The 19,724-nt window shown below is 39.9% G+C and overlaps 1 protein-coding gene across 2 annotated transcripts; it reads left to right on the top strand.

The window, feature by feature from the left end:
* Positions 1-3,840: 3,840 nt before the first annotated feature.
* On the top strand, positions 3,841-19,369 carry RDH11 (retinol dehydrogenase 11). 2 transcript variants are annotated; one of them, XM_006915144.3, is made up of 7 exons: positions 3,841-3,995; positions 5,528-5,646; positions 5,989-6,144; positions 7,249-7,353; positions 7,930-8,139; positions 10,390-10,579; positions 17,664-19,369. In XM_006915144.3, exons 1-7 carry the CDS (start codon positions 3,934-3,936, stop codon positions 17,764-17,766), a joined length of 945 nt encoding a protein of 314 aa, XP_006915206.1. In that variant the 5' UTR covers positions 3,841-3,933; the 3' UTR covers positions 17,767-19,369. The 2 variants fall into 2 exon arrangements, with proteins under 2 accessions (XP_006915206.1, XP_006915207.1); XM_006915145.3 differs by lacking the exon at positions 3,841-3,995 and adding an exon at positions 4,126-4,325.
* The last annotated feature ends 355 nt before the right edge of the window (positions 19,370-19,724 follow it).

Here is a 19,724-nt window from a genome sequence, read left to right as displayed (position 1 = left end):
ATACCTGTTTTAAGTATTAAACAGGTAATTAATTGGTAGAAAATTTGGGACAGAGACTACTAGTCAACACTGTACAAGAATGGGCTGCTATAATTAGCTGTATTGATTCCTGTCTCCCTTGCTATCCCACTTACTTTTACTCAAGATTTTAGTGTAGAAAAGAGAGAGGTAATGAATGGGAGTGACGTTTCAGTTGAATGTTATTAATGAAGAGTAGAAACACAAGAAAAAACACTTGCAGAAACTTTCAGAAGTGGAAAAGTAGGATTCACAGCCCTTGCTCACTCAGGATTCCTCTCCTGGACAGGATGACAGGCAAGGAGTCAGGACAGGACCCCAAAGAGTCATGTCCTAGTTCTGCTCCTTCCTATGAAGTTGGAGGACATGAGTGATGAAAAATACCTGTGGCAGGCAGGTACTCACTCCCTCACTCACTGATTCATCTGTCTATTTAACATATAATCACTGAGCACTTTTTGGTGCCAGGCATTGTACCAAGTACACCAAAGACATAGCTGCTGCCCTTTTGGGAATTCCATGAACATGATAAACAGAATAAGGAGCAATCAGATAATTTCCAAGGGGAATCTCTCTTGACTCGTACGTTGCCTCTCCCATCTCTTCCCAATTCTCCCACTCTGGTTCCAGTTCCCTGAAACAATGTCAGCTGCAGAGACCACAAAATCCCAGAAGCCCCTGATATCTTGTTACTGGAGCTCCCCAATGCCTGCCTTCTAGAAATTGATGTCCACTGGGCCAACATAGTCTTACCAATTGGATAGAGTTTCTTCCTCCCAACACTTGGTGACACTCATAGATTATATGTAAAAATAAGATCTGTTGGTGTTTTATGCTTAGAGTCCTCCCTATCCCATGTAATCAGGGTTGCGGTTAACCAGAGGGACAGACAGTGCTATACCATTAAAGGGAGAGTACATCCAATAACCTCAAATAAGGGTATTTTTGTACTAATGTCTTCTGGGCTCCCCATTTCTCCTGAATCAAATCCGAGATCCTCTGCATTTGTGGAAATGATACTCACTTATCTTGAGTTTGTCTGTGAGGCAGAGGACCCTAAGGAATAGTATGTAGTGCTCTGGAGAAACAGAGAAGATATTAGAAAGCTCATAAGGCATCTAGAATTACGGAAATACACAAATAGTTTGCTTAAAAAAATTTCTTTTTAAATATTATAACCCAAAGACTACCATCAGGTGATTGATTAGTCCTACCAAATGTTAAAAAGTTATATTACAAAGCTATAACAATTTAAATAGCGTGATACAGAAAGGTGAATTATCAGACGAAACAATAGAACAGAATGGAAAACCAAGAAATAGACCCAAATACATATGGAAATTAGATACAATAAAAAAAATTTCAAATCAGTGTTGAGGGAGATTAATTATTTAATAAAGTATTATAATACCTTGGTATCCGGTTGGGAAAAAGCAAATTTGATCCTTACCTTACTCTTTACACCAAAATTTCAAATAGATCAAAGATACAAATATAAAAAATAAAAATCATTAAAGTATTAAAAAGACCCACTGGACAGATTTTAAAATAATTTTAGAGTGGTAAGGCCCTTCTAATAATATAGGAAACCCAGAAATTAAAAAAAGAAAGGATAAAATAAAATCATCATAACAAAAACCACCATACACAGGCAAAACAAAAGAGAAACTGGGGTGGTGGTGGGAAATATTCATCACATATATTGAGACAAGAGTCTAATCCATTTAGTATATACCTGGACTAACTCACTTAACCTCACTGTTGCCTCAGTTTCCTTGTCTTTAAAATAGGGAAAATTATAGCGCCTACCTCATAGAGATGTTATGGGAATAAAGGGAGCTAATATATATAAAGCGCTTAAACAGGGCCTGGTACATAATAAACACTATATAAGCCTTGGCCGTTATTGTCATTTCTGACACTCCCCCTTGCCCCATACCCCAACTCGACCAATGTTTCCCATTGTTCTAGTGCCGTCTGCTCTGACTCTGAACCCTCAAGTGAGCTCTTCCCTCTGCTCAGAGCATTTTTTGCCTTTAGAGTGGCTTGCCCATTAACTCCTGACCTTCCCTCAGGCCTCAGCTCAAATGTTAATTCCTTAAAGAGAGCTTTCCTGACCTCCAGACCAGGAGAAGCCTCCTGCCATAAGCTTCCAAATATTTCTCTTTTTCCCTTCATAACCTTCATCACAATTTATTCACAGTGATTACTTGTTTAAGGTCTTCCCCGACAGGCCATAAGCTCTGAGAGGAGAGAGGTCATTTCTGCCTAGCTCCCTGCTGGACTTCAGCACGGTGCCTAGTACCCTGTAGGAGTACCATAAGTATTTGTCAAATGAGTGAGTGAATGAATAAGGAACCTTTTAATATATCTTTTAATAAAGGTATAAAACCTGTATAAAATAATTGGTACACAATAATGAGCATGTGACAAAATTAGATAACTTAATGTTACATAAGTAGAAACTTGTGTTGTGCTGCCTGGAAAATTACTGCTTGGCTATCCCCCATGGAAACATAGGCTATTGCCCATGGAAACATAGGCTATTGCCCATGAGAACATAGGCTATCACCCATGGGAATGTAACATTCTAACAATAAGCTTTCTGTTTCTGTATCCCCGCTTGCACAACCGACCTGTGGGTTGACAGGTAGTGAATAGGAGAAAAATAGACCTTTGCGTTTAAGACAGAATGAGGAATGGGATTTAGGGCTTAAAAACGCTGTACCTCTACATTTCAGGGCTGCTTAATTTGGAGTCTGCGTACCCCTGGCAGACCCAGCTGGCTGAATAAAGAGTATGTTTCCTATAACTCACTGATTTCTGGTGGTCCGTGTGTCTTTCGGGAGCTGGCAGCTACAACAGTGTGAAGGAAACCTTCTCCTCTCCAATCGATATAAAATATGAGTTCAAATTGATCTTGAACATGTGTCTTTCAATCAAATGGTAATGAATTACTCAGAAGAAAGTACCAGAAAATATTACTGTGTGCAGTCAGGAATTACACACAGATATCGGCTAGTTAAATATTTGTCTCTCACCTTCACTCCTTGGGAACCAGATATAAGCCTCAGATGGCAGAACTGAAAGGAATGACTGACCAGGGAATCTGCTTATTCCCAGAGAATTTTCACGGCCTTAATTCAAGATGGGATTAAATACTTTCATGAGTTGGCAAAACCAATTGTGCTGCTAATCTGAGAAATTCATTACTACCTTGGTAGTTAATATAACTAACCCAAGTTATCAAGAAAACTATAGTCTATGATCAATTAATAGTCAAACACCAGGAAAATTATGATAGTTATCATTTTAATTCAAAATAGACACAATAAAGTGATTCTCCTGGGAATGGCTTCCGTGACCTATGCTTCCGCTCCACTGGATGAAGGATTCCCTAAGGAGGAAGGATTCTCACCTGCCACTGCCTTACCAACTGTCAAACTCCAACCGCCCCTCTCTTGTGTAATGGGCCTTAAAACACTTCCCAGATGTCAATATTTGCTCTCCAGGAGAAACAATGTGGTAGCTGCCTAACCGTGATTGAGGAAAACTGAACTGGGGTCCGGAATTGGGCACCGGGAGACAGAGGTCTGGGGAAATTTCTGGAGAATCGCTGGTGACCAGAGGGCTGTGGGAGAGCTGGTTGCATGATCCCAAAGGCCCTAGACCCTATAGGTTGGGGATCTGTCGTGTACCCGGTGCTCAGTTCAACTTCTCTCGGCGTCTGAGAACAGTACGTTCTCGGCTTGTGGGCACGCACCAAGCTTTGGACTACATTTCCCAGACGAACTTGCTCCCCGGCGGTGCTGTCGTACTTTACTAGGGCGTGTCTGGGAAGGGAAGCCGCAGGCGGTGAGCACCTCTGGGGCATCTTCCTCCGGTGCTGCAGCATCGCAGCTGCCGCCCCGCAAGATGATCGGGGTCCTGCTCCTCTTCCTCCTCTTTCTCCTGTACATTGCTGCACCCCAAATCAGGTCTGTGCAAATGTAATGTCTTTTCTTGAGAAGTCTTCCGGTAAGGGGGCGGGGCGGGGCGGGGGGCTATTAATCCTCACTGAAGATCTGTTCTTCAAGAGAAGGAAAGTGAAAACTCCACTGGGGCTCCTAGTAGGTTGAGGCCGGGTTCGGTGTGTCGGAGGAGACCGGGCTGCCTTGGATGCGGGGAAGGCGACACCAGGAGACCCCAGGCGATGGGGAAGGGTTGCAGACTGGAGCACCCTGCTTGGTTTCCCTGGCCCCCTTTTTCGTCTAAGCAACCCTTGCTCTGGCTCCAGTGAGCCCCGAATATAAGGCTACCTTAAACATGTAAGTTTACAGCTTTGGGGATTTCAGAACCTAAAGTGAGGTATGGACCTGAAGACTGTTTTTTCCTTAGCTTCCACGCCTTCAACTAGCCTTAGCTAGCTTCTTGCTTCCAACCTTGAAAGTACAATAGAGCGATTCAACTTTTTGCTTTCTGAAACTGAACCCTGCTGGGAATCGTGACATATGCAGCCCCATTGCTTGCTCTCTGGGTACTATTAGATTCTCTCTTTCTCTGGGTGATGTTGTAAAGGAGGGAAATAAAAGGGTTTTATTATGAGCCTAATCCTGCCTTCCGAGCAGGAGCAGGATTATTGAGATCGGAGACTTGCCCTGAGATCTCAAGGTGGGGCAGAGAGGATGGGAGTAGTGGTCTCTTAATCAGGCCATGGCTGGTTGAGTCCCTCCAGAGAATCAGCAGCCAGATGCAAAACAGGCAGCCTGCTGATTGGTTCTGAGTAAATCACCAGTAGTGACGGTGGACCAGTGACTGAAGAGACACACACCCTCCTGAGGGGCGGAGTGTGGTGTCGTGTGTGTGTGTGTGTGTGTGTGTGTGTGTGTGTGTGAAAACAGGCAGCCTGCTGATTGGTTCTGAGTAAATCACCAGTAGTGACGGTGGACCAGTGACTGAAGAGACACACACCCTCCTGAGGGGCGGAGTGTGGTGTCGTGTGTGTGTGTGTGTGTGTGTGTGTGTGTGTGTGTGTGTGTGTGTGTGTGTAGTTTTTGCTGTTTGTTTTGTCCCAGGTTGACAAGCTTTCATAATTTAATTTTTTTTGGTATTGGATTAGCTTTTTATTAAGGTCACAAAGTGCCAGTTATAGACAGATTGACATAAATGGACCAGTTCTTCTTCTAGGCGGAGTCTTGTGACCCTAAGTTCATGGAAGAGCTCAAATCAAAGCCAGATGCTTGGTTAATAGAATATTCATCCAGTTCTTGTACTGCAGGGAGTAACTCTAAGCAATTATTATTGCCCTTATAATAGACTCACTTTTGTTCTTGAGCTAGAATGGAAAACTTTTTGTTTCCTTTTCTCCAACCTTCCTTAAACCTATAAAAGGACAGCAGTAGAAAGAACCAAAGCAAACCTTATCTTTGGGATTTGAAGACACGGGGGCGGGGAGCGGGGCAGGTAGTAATAGGAACCTCTGGCTGAGACAAGGAAAATGAAGAACTGATGAGCTGTCCTCTGTGTGCAGGCAAATGCTGTCCAGCGGGGTGTGTACATCAACCACCCAGCTTCCTGGGAAGGTAGCTGTGGTCACAGGTGCCAATTCAGGCATCGGGAAGGAGACGGCCAAAGAACTGGCTCAGAGAGGCAAGTTTATCTGCTTCTAATTCCCTCCTGCTACTGCCATTTTATCTCTCACAGTAATGGTCATTCTGATTATTTCCTCCCAATCTTGGAATTCAAGAACATTCCAAGTGCCCCAGCGATTTGCTGGTGTGAAGCTAGTACAACACTCTACATATAAATGGACACTTAATGACTACTATTGCTTTATTTTTCTTTCCTGATTTGCTCATCAGATACCTCTATTGGGAAGTAGGAGTAAAATAAACAAAATAGTAGAAAATAACATTCAGCATCAGTATGAAGTCTATAATGCCCACTCAAAAAAAAGAGCTGACAGTTTGTTTCTCATATGTTGGTTGACAGGAGCCCGCGTTTATATAGCTTGCCGGGATGTACAAAAGGGGGAATTGGTGGCCAAGGAGATCCAGACCATGACAGGGAACCAAGAGGTGTTGGTGCGGAAACTGGATTTGGCTGATACTAAATCTATTCGAACTTTTGCTAAGGACTTCTTAGCAGGTAAGTATAGAACCTGAGACTGTGTTGTGGGTCTTGTGATCAACATGGCAGACTTGGCTAAAAGGAAACTATTCCTCTCCCTCTCTATATATAGAAATACTAGATAAAATATAACCAAAAACTTTTGATTCATAGCTGAACTCATTAGTAACAAAGGGAAATCTTCAAGAAGAAGAAATAAAAAGTAAATTCAAAAAGATCACGGCTATGCATAAGAAGTAAAGCCAAAAATCTCACAGGAGTATCAGAACTCAATATGGATTTTAGACTCTAAAATGGGTATGAGGCCTCAGGCTCTCAAGGGCCTTCCCAGCTCTCAAGGGCCTGAGGCCTCATACCCATACTCTAAACGTTCCACATAAGGTTGGGATTCACAGAAGGCCATTTGGTCCATGGTACAGGAATTTTAAAAAGGCCAGGCCACCAGCTGAGGGACGTGACAAAGAAACTTATTATCTCTTTAGGACATGAATGGATAAAGAGTCATCTGTAAGAAATTAAAACCCCAGCTGGCATTATTTATGGGGAGGAATTCATTCACACCACCAAATAGTACAAGAATCTTGAGCTGAGAAATTAACATAAAACCCCATGGTATCACATGAAAAGCAAATCCAAGAGCACTCTGTAGGCATGTTCTTTCATAACCCGTGGACCTTGGCCTCCCAAGAAAAACACTGAAATTGGCTTATAGTCAGAAATTACTAGCTACATGAGAAAATGAACCACGAGAGAAAGTTTGCCGATGCAACAAAGATATAAAACCAGTATTTCTTTTGAGACCTGAATCCAGGTGGTAAGGGTACATACAGAACATCCTTTTTTTCTTGCTTCGGAATATTCCCATTCATCTTGGGAAGTCTATGTTGAGAGAGGCAGACGGAACATTTCCCAAAAGCAGTAAGTAAGATTAGAAAGGCCATTTTGTATTGTAAGATGGAATTTTCCTCCATGTGTGTTTGTGTGTGTGTGTTGTGTGGTTTAAAGTAAAAGAATGCAGGATCCAACTGCATCCTCATTTTCAAAGCCTGGTAGTTAGGCAGATTTCTACGATGTAACAGCTATGAGTGGCCACTCGCATACTCCATCTCCTCTTCCCTGCAGAGGAAAAGCACCTCCACATTTTGATCAACAATGCAGGAGTGATGATGTGTCCCTATTCCAAGACAGCAGACGGCTTTGAGATGCACATTGGAGTCAACCACTTGGGTAAGGAATCTAGTCTCATCACAAAGCTAGAGGGAATCTAAAGTTCTTGGAAAACTTAGGGGTCAGATTGAATTGCCTTCATGGTGTGATTGGATCTCTGGGCCATAAGAGACCATAAGTACATAATAAATAACATGGTCCTGCCTGAAAGCTCAGGGATAAACTTGAGGCCCACTCAAGGTTCTGCCCACTTTTTAATCTGTGGTTCATATTCAGTTTACTTTGGGGCATTTTGAACAGCCTAACTGTACTGGCGGTTGTGTCGCTTTCTTTGTAGTGGTCCTTGTAACCAGCATTAGGTAGAGCCCACCTGCTCTTAAAGAGTGATGTTAATCAAAGTCGAGACTTCATATTCATATTCAGATAATCCAGACCTACCTCATAGAAGGATGTCTCATGTCTTTGACTGTTCCTGTTTCCCTAAACCCTCACTGAACTTGTTCTGTAGTTGATAATTAATGAGACAAAAAGCCTTATTACTGAGTTTTCTGCTTCCCATAGGTGATACCTGCTCACCACTACTCTCTTCAGTCCTACATTGGCCCTGAACTCTGTTAATTCTAGTTTTTCTTATAGGTCACTTTCTCCTGACCCATCTGCTGCTAGAGAAGCTAAAGGAATCAGCCCCATCAAGGATAGTGAATGTGTCTTCCTTAGCACATCACCTGGGAAGGATTCATTTCCATGACCTTCAAGGCCAGAAATTCTACAGTGCAGGTCTGGCCTACTGTCATAGCAAGTTAGCCAACATTCTCTTCACCAGGGAACTGGCCCGGAGGCTAAAAGGTAGGCTTGGAAGAAATCAGTGTGGAGACATGAGTCAGGGGAAAGTAGTTAAAAGCCATAGGAATGGAAACTGTTTTCTGGAGCTTATTTCCTGGACAAGGACCTGCTTCCCTGACTGTAACTGGGTATAGTTTTAGTAAGCAGCCCACAATTGAATATTGGAGATAGTTGACAGGGGACAGGGAAATTCTGACTTTTAGTCTGAAGGCTTGGCTTTACCACTTATTAGCTGTGTGACCTGCAGCAAATTACTTAACTTTTCAAGACCTATTTCCTCATATGTAAATTTCCTCAAATGGGACTACTTCACAGGTTATTGTCATAATTAATTTAGGCTTCATGAGTAAGTCAAGGTTTTTTACTCCTAGTGAGACTGAGTAGAAGGGAGGAGCCTGAACTTGGCACGAGATAGGACCATTAGGATAAAACGAGTGCTGGGACTATGTGTGTGAGGGGGTGGGGAGAGGGGTCCTCTCTAACAGCAGAGGGTTAAGTAAGAGGGAGATGCATGCTTGAGGAGGGGAATCTCCAGTCACAAATAGACTTCTTTAGCATCATCTTCTCTGGATTTCCAGTAAAGACAAAGGAAACCCAGGGTGGACAATTGGAGTTGCTTAGGAGTTAAGGCAGGCAGAATCAGGCTCAAGGAATCAGACACAGGAGCCCCATTGTTGGAATAGGATCATCAAACCGTGTAGGCAGCTGTGAGATTGGCAGAAAGGAAGCTGGTGGGTCTGCTCAGTTCATATGCCCAATTTATACCCAGGACATGACATCATTTATCAGCTCAGGATCAAGGATCAGGATGGTAAAAACTATCCAAAAATTTGGTCAGGGAGGTAGGGTGGCCTGGAGGTAGAGAGATGGGCCTAGCTGTGAAGATCAGAATAAAGCAGAGGATACATGAGTGAGGAAGCCTGATGGAGTGAGGATTAGGTGGGAAATTGCTATGAAAGAAATGAAAGAAACCTGGGCATGATGGAAAAGTCATTCATACAGCCATTCAATAGACATGTATTCATAGTGCCCATGCTATTCAATGCACTGGATTAGGGGCTTGGGGATGGAGTGGTGGAAAAGACAGGTACAGTCCTTTCCTTGATTTGGTTTACAACCAGTGGGGAAAAGAGATAACGTCAGGTATTTATACAACTGTGTTACATGTAAGATCAGCCTAGTAATACATAAATCATTTTCATTGTAAAAAGTTCAAATAGTATGGAAGTATGTAGAGTTTAAAGATCCCCTCTCCCCCTCCTACTTTTCCCCTTTCAAGAAACAACTCGATGGGCATCTTTCCAATCATCTCCTTATGCATTTACATATGTGTATTTCATACATAAGGAACTGAAATTCCAATACAGTATCTTGGAGATATTTCCATGCAGTACATAGAGATTTACCCCATTCCATCTGTTGCTTGTACTGTGTTTCATAGTATAATGTGCCTTAGTTTATTTATCCTTAACATCTAGCTTATTTCCTTTTTGTTGTTTCATTATAATTGCGGTAAATGCTATAAAGGGGAAGTATAAGGACCTATTAACATATTTGGGGGGAATTTTAATATATTTGAGAGATCAGGGAAGACTTCTCTGAGGAAGTAAGTTACAAGCTGAGCCCCTTGCAGGACTATTAGAAATTAAATTAGTTATAGTGTGGGTGGGGTGAGGTGGCTGAGGAATGTTCCAGGTAGAGGGCAGAGAATACATGACGGTCTGGGCTTAATTTGAGAAACTGAGAGAAGGCCATCATGGTTAGAATATAGAATATAGAATATGGATCATCTAGAGTAGACTTTGAATTGAAAATAATACAAGTTCACAGTCCTTTATCTGTAATTTGTGAAATCCACAGAGTCCTGAAAACTCAGTTTTTTCATAAGCTTGACATCAAAACTCATTGGGCAGCAAAACCACATCTGTACTAGGGAGAATAGGTGATAGGCAGTATATGTATATGTATCATATTACCTTTGTAAAATCAGAAAAAAAAAATTGGAAACATTTCTGGCCCCAAGGTTTCCAGTGAAGAATAGGAGACCTGAATAGCGCATGCATAAGTGTCATTTAAATGAAGAAACTGAGTCACAACATCAGATTGTGCCCAAAGTCACACAAGTAGTGAGTGGTAGAGTTGGGTTTTGAAACTGGGCAGTGTTTATTCATGTCCCCTGTTCTTTTCAGTCACTGAGCAACATCAAGTCATGTCTTCCTCTCTCTATTTGGCACCCCACCCCCACCCCATTAGGCTCTGGCGTTACAGCATATTCTCTACACCCTGGCACAGTCAACTCTGAATTGGTTCGGCACTCATCTTTCATGAGATGCTTATGGCGGCTTTTCTTCTTCTTCATCAAGACTCCTCAGCAGGGAGCCCAGACCAGCCTGTACTGTGCCTTAACAGAAGGTCTTGAAAATCTAAGTGGGAATCATTTCAGGTATGAATGTATCTGTTTTTGAAGATGGAATTTTAAAAGGACATTGTTTATCAAAGCTTTTGTCTTTTGACTCCAGAGTTTTTACTTTTTATTGGAGGAATTTGACTCATTAACATTTTTTCACAGTAACTAGTAGGTTTGATTTTATTCATGCCATCTTTTATACTGATGACTGCTTTCTCCTTGTTTCTTTTCTTCCTACATTTTGTTTTGTCAGTCCAGTTGTTTTGTTCCCTTTTGTACTTCTAGTTTGTTTGTTTGTTTGTTTGTTTTTACACTAAAAAGAATTTGAATCTGTATTTCTCTATTGCTTTGAGGGCTAAAATAGTATTAATGGACTCCCTCTTGAATAAGGGAAGACTTTTAAAATTTTATTGTAGAAAATTTTGAATATACGCAGTAGACAGAATAACATGTTGAATCGACATATACTCATAATCCGGCCTCAACAAGCATTAACCCATGGACAATCCTGCCCCATCCTCATTTACTAACGCTTCCCATATTTTCACATCCTATAATATTTTGAAGAAAATCCTAGATATCACATAATATCAAAATCTTAATGTGTTTTTACCTCTACCCTTAAGATTTTATGGTGATCGTCTGAAATTTTAGAGAAAGGGCTATAAATAAAGATTGGAATGAAAGGTAGACAGTCATATCATGAGGGGCCTATGTCAGACTTAGAGAGGAGCCAGAGAAGTTGTTTGAGTAGAGGGAGATATAATCTGCATTGTGCTTTAGAAAAACATCCCTAGCGACTTTGTTTAATGAATAAGTACCCCATGTGACAGATGAAGAGTTCCTGATTTAGGGTAATGACAATTGGAATGAAAAGAATGGTCAAGTGAGAGAGGCCTTGAAGAGGCAGAATTTTAACCACTTGATGATCAATTGATTTGGTGATTTGAGTTCAATCTTGAGTTATTAGGAGATCGATAGTGACATTAACTGAGTCAGCAAACATGGAAAAATAATACGTCTAACTTAGGGTTCTTTAATCCCAAAGCAGTGGAAATAGACTCTGGCTGACATAAGCAAGAAGGGAATTTATTAAGATATGGGGGTACTCTTAGATCCCAAAGGGTAAACTGAAGAGCCAGGCATAGAACAATTAGGAGTGGCTAGTCAGCCAGACAGGGTGCTCTGACTGTTCTAAGCCTAGCTCTTCAGTCTTCTCTTTGGATCTACATAAACGCCAGCTATCTTCAGTCTGTTTCATTGCTCGCCATCCACTCTCTAGGGAAGTAGCATTGGATCTCCTCTGAACACTACCTGCCATCCCTTCACCCCCATTGCCTTGGCTAGGGGAGAACAGGCAGGCATGTGATTAATGGGCTCTTCAAATCATATCCAAGGGGAAGAGGTGATTCCACAGAAAGAAATCAGGTTGCTATTGCCAAAAGAAAGAGAGGATGTTCAACCAAAGAGTAACAATTGCCCACTGTGTAATAAACATGCCTCCCTACATGTTGGATGTGTTTTCCATAAGACATGTGAGTAGAAATGTGTAGCAAATAAGTTTGAAATATGGGTCTGAAGTGCAAGAACATAGATTATGTAGCTTTGCACACTGGAATGATTTTCCAAGAGTGACCAGATTCTTCTTCCCTGGTGATTTTAAGAAAAAAATAAACCTTTATCTTGGTTGTGACTGAGCGCTTTAAAGAAAGTCAGCCTCAAATCTATGATTATTGAATTGACTTTTGAAGAGTGTTTTCATTGCCGTAGATTTTTAATTTTAAGCTCTTCGAAGATCAAACAGCAGCCATTTGGCTACTATCAAGAAATGAACATAAAAGTGTCTCAAATGAAACTTTAGGACCTTTGCACTGGTTGTTCTTTCTGCCTGAAACCACTAATCTACTTTTTGTCTCTGTGGATTTGCCTATACTGGACATTTTATATAAGTGGAATCATGTAATATATGAATCTTTGGTGTGGTTACCATTGCGAATATGAAAAGGATAGTTATATATATACAGTCATCCATTTTCTTCTGTGTGTGCCTTATTTCCATTCTGCTCTGCGAATTTGGATTGTTGAATTCTCCCCTTTTAAGTCATTGTTAATCTCAATTTGTCTCTATGTATGCTGAACATTCATTACTATCTTGCTATAACAATTCTTTTCTTATTATTTAAGCTTATAATGCCCTGTTCTTAGTAAGGGTTGCATTCTTCTGCTTCTATTTACCTGATAGTCACTTTGCTCCTAATTATGTGGATTTTTTTGTGTGTGTGTCATTTTGTTTTAGGTGAGCTGACCCCTTTCAGTATTTCCTGTCTTGCAGGCCTTGTAGTGGAGAATTCCCTCAATTTTTGTATGTCTGTAAAGGTCTTAATTTCTCCTTCATATCTAAAGGAGAGCTTAGCTGGATACATTATTCTTGGCTGGTAGTTCCTTTCACTTAATAGTTTAAATATTTGATTCTATTCCTTTCTGGCTTGTTAGGTTTGCGCTGATAAGTCCGCACATAATCTAATGGGTTTTCCTTTATAAATTAGCATTTTCTTCTCCCTGGCTGCCCTGGGAATTCTGTCTTTGTCGTTGATTTTTGATACTTTTAATACAATGTGTCTTGGTGAAGGCCTTTTTGGGTGAGGTAATTGGGTGCTCTGTTGATTTATTGAATTCCAAGCTCCAGCTCATTCCTTAGATTTGGGAAATTCTTGTCAACTATTTGTCCAAAAATGCTTTCTAGTCCCTGCTCCTTTTCCTCGCCTTCGATAATGCCCATTATTCTTATGTTTCCTCTCCTGATGGTATCAGCTAGTTCTTGTATTTCTCTTTCATTATTTTTCATTCTTTGGTTTCTCTCTTCTTCTTTCTGATTTATTTCTAGATTTCTGTCTTTGATATCACTGATCCTTTCCTCCATTTGGTCAACTCTATTTCCCAAGCTTGCTATTTCATTTTTCAACTCCTGCAGTGTGTTTTTTATCTCCAGAAGTTCTACTTAGTTCTTTTTGAGGGTTTCAGTCTCCTTGCTCTGCTCATTTAGGTGTTTTTTCAATTCCTGAAATTGTTGATATGACTCATTTCGGAACTCACTGAGTTTTTTCAGAAGTACCATCCTGAATTCTCTGTCCTTTAAGTTGCATATTTCTATGTCTGGAGCTTTTTCTCTTTCTTTCAGAGTTGCCTTGTCACCTTGGTTGTTCATGGTGTTTAATGGACTGTTTCTCTGCCTGGGCACTAATGGAAATGTATTCTGCTTTTTTTCCAGAAAGAAGGTTTATTATATAAAGATCTCTCTTTAGCCTGCTGCAAAGAAGGCACTTTTCTTTTGGTTTCCAGTAGGTGGCATCTAAGCCTCTTGAATCCCTGCTTTATATAAAGCCTTAATAATGCCTTTATATAATGCTTTTATTTTCTTGTAGATATTTAATCACTCTTGCTACCCTCAGTTTCAGTCCCTGTTAGTGTTAGCAACAGTTTAGGTAGCGTTTGCTCAGATTCCCTTGGGGCTTTGTGGCGATCGGTCTCGGAGGGTATGGGGAGGGGAGTTGGGAGTTGGGGGCTGCGGCTCAGCCTCAATTTTGCAACTGGGGCCAGTAAAAATCAACTGTTGTTTCTCTGCGGTCCTGTCCCGCTTCTCTGCTTTCTGCCTTGGTGACTGGGCCCTGCCGCTGGCTGCGTGGAACTCACAGCACTTCCAGTGAAGTCGCTGCACCTTCTCCCCTCCCCCTCCTCCTACAGGGAGCTCTGGTGGCTGTGAGAAGCAGCTTCTTTATTTCTCTCAGTCCACTGCCCGACACCCAGAGTTCTGACTTATGGTAACTCTTATGCGTAGATCCCATGCTCAGACATGCTGGTGTGCAGTTTGGGTGTTTTTGTTGAGTTTTAGATGTTCAGCTTATTGTTGTTTCAAGGGGAGAGATATGGGGACGTCTATGAGAGATGTCCCCATATCCGCCATGTTTCCTTTCAATACTCGGATCTCTCTCTCTCTCTTTTTAAAATTTATTTATTTATTTTTTTGTGGTGACATTGGTTAACGAAATCCAACAAATTTCAGCTGTACATTTTAACAGTAAGGCATATATATACATATACATATATATATATATATATTTACATTGTGCGTTCACTTCCCATAATTAGATTTCTTTCTGTCACTACATATTTGACCCCTTCTACCTTGTCTATGTCCTCCCACCCCCTCTAAGAAATGTCTATTTAAATTCTTTGCCTCTTTTTATTTTTATTTATTTTTAAATTACTTTTTTATTTTTCAATTACAGTTGACATAAAAGATTATATTAGTTTCAGGTGTACAACACAGTGATTAGACATTTATATAACTTAAGAAGTGATCAGTCTATGGCCATGCCACCCTAAACGTGCCCGATCTTGTCTGATCTCAGAAGCTAGGCAGAGTCAGGCCTGGTTAGTACTTGGATGGGAGACCACCTAGGAATACAAGATGCTGTAGGCATTAAAAAAAGAAGTGATCATCCCAATAAATTTAGTACCCCTCTGACACTATACATAGTTATTACAATATTATTGACTATATTTCCTATGCTATACTTTGCATCCCTGTGACTATTTTTTAACGACCAATATGTACCTTAATCTTCTCCCCTTTTATTACTATTCTCCAACCCTCTCCCATCTGGCAACCATCAAAATGTTCTCTATGAGTTTGTTTCTGTTTTGTTTGTTCATTTATTTTGTTTATTAGAGTCCACATATAAGTGAAATCATATATTTGTCTTTCCATCTGACTTATTTCACTTAGCGTAATACCCTCTAGGTCCATACTTGTTATTGCAGATGGCAAGATTTCATTTTTTATGGTTGAGTAATATTCCATTGTACCACTTCTTTATCCATTCATTGATGGACACTTGGATTGCTTTCATATCTTGGCTATTGTAAATAATGCTGCAGTGAACATAGGGGTGCATATGTCTATTTGAATTAGTGTTTTGGATTTCTTTGGATAAATACCCAGAAGTGGAATTACCAGGTCCTTCTTTGTCTCTTGTTACAGGCTTTGTTTTAAAGTCTATTTTGTCTGGGATAAGTATTGCTACTCCAGCTGAGTTTTTTTGTTCCATTTTCATGAAATATCTTCTTCTATCTCTTTACTTTCAGTTCATGTATATCTTTTAATCTGAAGTGAGTCTCTTGTGGGCAGCATATGTAAAGGTCTTATTTTCTTATCCATTCAGCCACCCGATGTCTTTTGATTGGAGTGTTTAATACATTTACACTGAAAGTAATCGTTGATAGATATGTAGTTATTGCCATTTTGTTATTCATATTTTTGCTCTTTGTTTTTCTTCTTCTTAAAGAAGTCCCATTACTATTTCTTGTAATACTGGTTTGGTGGTGATGAACTCCTTTAGCTTTTTCTTGTCTGGGAAGTTCTTTATCTGTCCTTCAATTCTAAATGATAGCTTTGCTGGGTAGAGTAATCTTAGTTGTAGGTTCTTGCTTTTCATCACTTTGAATATTTCATACCAATCTTTTCTGGCCTGCAAAGTTTCTATTGAGAAATCAGTTGACAGAGTTATAGGAGCGCTCTTGTAGGTAACTAACTGCTTTCCTCTTGCTGCTTTTAAGATTCTCTCTTTGTCTTTAAGCTTTGACATTTTAATTATGATATGTCTTGGTTTCGGCCTCTTTGGGTTCATCTTGTGTGGGACTCTCTGCCTTCCTGGGCTTGTATGTATATTTCCTTCACCAGGTTAGGGAAGTTTTCTGTCATTTCTTCAAATAGGTTTCCAATTCCTTGTCTTCTCTCTCTTCTGGTACTCCTATGATGTGAATGTTGGTACACTTGATGTTGTCCCAGAGGTCTCTTAAACTATCCTCACATTTTTGGATTTTTTTTCCTTTTTGCTGTTCTGATTGGGTATTTCCTGCTACCTTATCTTCCAAATCACTGATTGTCTTCTGTTTCATTGAATCTACTATTGATTCCCTCTAATGTATTCTTCATTTCAATTATTGCATATTCATTTCTGACTGGTTCTTTTTTATGTTTTCTATCTCCATTTTTATGTTTCCTGTCTTTTTGTTGAAGTTCTCACTGAGATCATAGAGCATCCTTATAACCATCGTTTTGAACTCTGCCTGAGAATTAGCATTTCTAACAAGTTCCTAGATAATGCTTCTGCTGCTCGTCCACAGCTCACACTTTGAGTAGCACTGTCTAAATGGACGTAGTGTTAGGGGTTTGCTGCAAGTGGTTATTTCAGACTTGTCAGCTCACCTTTTCACCTTCAGAATTTGCTTCAAATGTCCAGGAAGCAGTTTTCTTGAAATAGTAGTTTTTAAAAATGCTTTTCACATAATTTCAAAGATTGTGATCTGTTTACTCAATCATTAAGAAAAACAAACAAACAAACAAAACCTTCAATGGATACCTGCTCTGTACCAGATACAGAAAATACAAAAATGAGTAAAAGAATTATCCTTGAGAAAATTTTCTGGGCAGTGCAGAGTTGGGGTAACCTCCGTGCACTTAATGGGGACTTAACATAATTAGAATTATAGCAATGAAGAGAAGGTATATGAAACACTGGGTACCTTCTTACCATTTCTTTTCCGCGATTATCTTTTCCTTCTTTGGTTACTTATGAAGCTGACTTGTTTTTCAAGTTTAAAACATTCATAACTTGTGGAAGACCAGCAATAAGAAGTGTTTTTTTGTTGTCGTTTTCATTTTTTACTACTCTAAACATCTGTGACCAATGTAGATAGCAGGATCTCAGTTTTATGACATTGTACAAAGTCCTGTAGAATGGACCTCAGAGATTTATTTGAACAAGATGGACATACACAGGTGTCAGGCGGGCACTGAAATTATAGTTAAATATATACATATAAAGAGGAATATAAAGACTAAATGATATGCATTTTATTAAACAAAGCATTCAGATCAGAAAATTACATTTTCTCTGGGGTGAATATTGGAGAGTGAAGAGCTAGGCCAAACACTGGATCTGTGAAGAGCCTAGAGGACATGTTATCTCTGGGTTGTTTTTTTGTCATATTCCTTATCCCAAGCAGAGAACAGACTCCATTCTTAACCCTGTTCTTTAAACCCCTCTTTCTTTTCCAGTGACTGCCATGTGACATGGGTGTCTGCCCAGGCTCGTAATGAGACGATAGCAAGGCGGCTATGGGATGTCAGCTGTGACCTGTTGGGCATCCCTATGGATTGACAGATGGTGGCAGCTGGACCCAAGAGCAGACTGCAGCAGACTACTCGGTACTTCCTCCCAAGTTGATTCTCCTTCAGGATGGCCAAAAGCTTGAGCACAAAGAGAGCAAACTTTCCAGCCTTGCCAGCTTAATAGCTGATAAAAGCCCAGCATACACTGCCAGATTCATCGAAACACCTTGCATTTGTCCAGATACACTTTGCTCCTCTTATTGCCAGTTACTGGAGATATCATATGATAAGTAGACTCTCATGTGGCCTGAAACCTACTACGTAGGAGAACCTAAGCTATGGCAGCGTTGATTTGTGGCAGTTTGGACTAGTTCCTCACAACCAACCAACCTTCACTTCAAGGGGGCCACACTGCAGCCTCAGTTGAACTCCAGAAGTCACAAAGCTTGGCTCGAGAGCAGGGCTTATGCCTTACCTCTTAAGAAAACCATCATGGCACCAACATCTGGATCATTTCAGGAAATTTAACTGAATCAGGATTGTGGTATGGCTTTATTTCTGACGACCGAAAGCCACTGTTAAGACACTTTCCCATGTCTAGACCATGGAAGAGCTTCCTTTTCTAAGAAGTTTGTGGGGTTTGGAGGTTGGCAGAAATTTGAGGGAAGGCAGAAATAAAAATTCAAATTTAAACTGTCATTTTCCTATTTCTCTGACGAGTAAGGAGGGAATGAAAGGCACAGTTTGAGAAGGTAGACCTCCTGACTTCAATTACTGACCCCAGATCCATGGAGGTCTCCTTTTGTGCCTTAGTTTTGCTTAGAAATTCAGAAGGGAAAGGCTGTTCGGAGATTGTTAGTATATGTGTTCTTATGTATTTATACAGTTAGGAGTTTTTTCACAAAATTAAAAATAGCCACAAAGGAACAGTATTAAACTGGACTTTGGTGCAGGTAAAAGATCAGAGATGGAGTAAACCAGTGTCATCTAGTCTTCGATACAAATGGGTAGAGCTGCAAGAGGAAGCAGACTCTGTGTATGTTGATAACTACCCACCAAGATGCACCTTGGGTAGCAGGAAAAACATTCAAAAAAAGAGAATAAGCCTGGAAGATAATGCATGCAATGAAGGGACTAGTTAAGGATTAAAAAACCAAGAAACAAAAACAGCTAAAGATGGCAATATCCAGCTAGCTATAGATTAAGGGTAAGCACCTGAGTTAGGTAGACTGATAAGGTACTATCTTCATATAAGTACCAGTCAACCAATGTGGCAGGGAAAAAAATCAAAACAAACAAACAAAAAGCCTCAATTTTTTCTTCTGCAAAATTATCTTAAGGACTGATATTGGTAGTTACAGTCAATTTAATTATCTTTTAGGGCATTTCTTTACATTATTTTGACAAGATTAAAATGTCTACTTGCTAAAAAAAAAATCTACATTTGAAGAACTTTTATCAACATTAATGCTGCCAAAGGATGTCTGAGGAACTGTTAATGTTTCTATCACTTGTTTAGAGTATGTTATTCTAATAGTTTTTAGTTTTCTTGGACTTTGGTGAGGAAGGAGTTATGGGACCACAGTCTTCTTCTATTTGTAAATAATCTTGTGTTAACTTGTCTTGACCATTAAACTACATATTTAGAAATGGCCATTTTATGGAAAAATTGAAAAAATTTTTATAATAGTACAGTAGAATAAGTGAATTAATTTTACTTAATTTATATTGAACCATCAATGACAAATTTTTTTTATTATCATGTTTTTATTTACAACACTAAAAATTAAAGTTTAGAGTCAACAGAAAATGTTTAGTCAAAAGAAGAAAACACTTCATTATTATGGTTATGCAAATCATTTCTCATTTTGAGGATAATTTGTCCCAGAATCTAGCCACTGTAGTCTCAATTGAAATGCCATTAACTTCAAATGTGTGATAATATGATTATTCATCCACCTATTTTCTACTTTTCTTTTATGATGCTGTTCAAATATCACTTCTTCC

The sequence above is a fragment of the Pteropus alecto genome, unplaced genomic scaffold, assembly GCF_000325575.1.
Source record: "Pteropus alecto unplaced genomic scaffold, ASM32557v1 scaffold276, whole genome shotgun sequence".
Lineage (NCBI taxonomy): Eukaryota > Metazoa > Chordata > Mammalia > Chiroptera > Pteropodidae > Pteropus > Pteropus alecto.
Note: the sequence above shows the minus strand (reverse complement) of the source record. Positions and strands in the feature narration are given on the sequence as shown.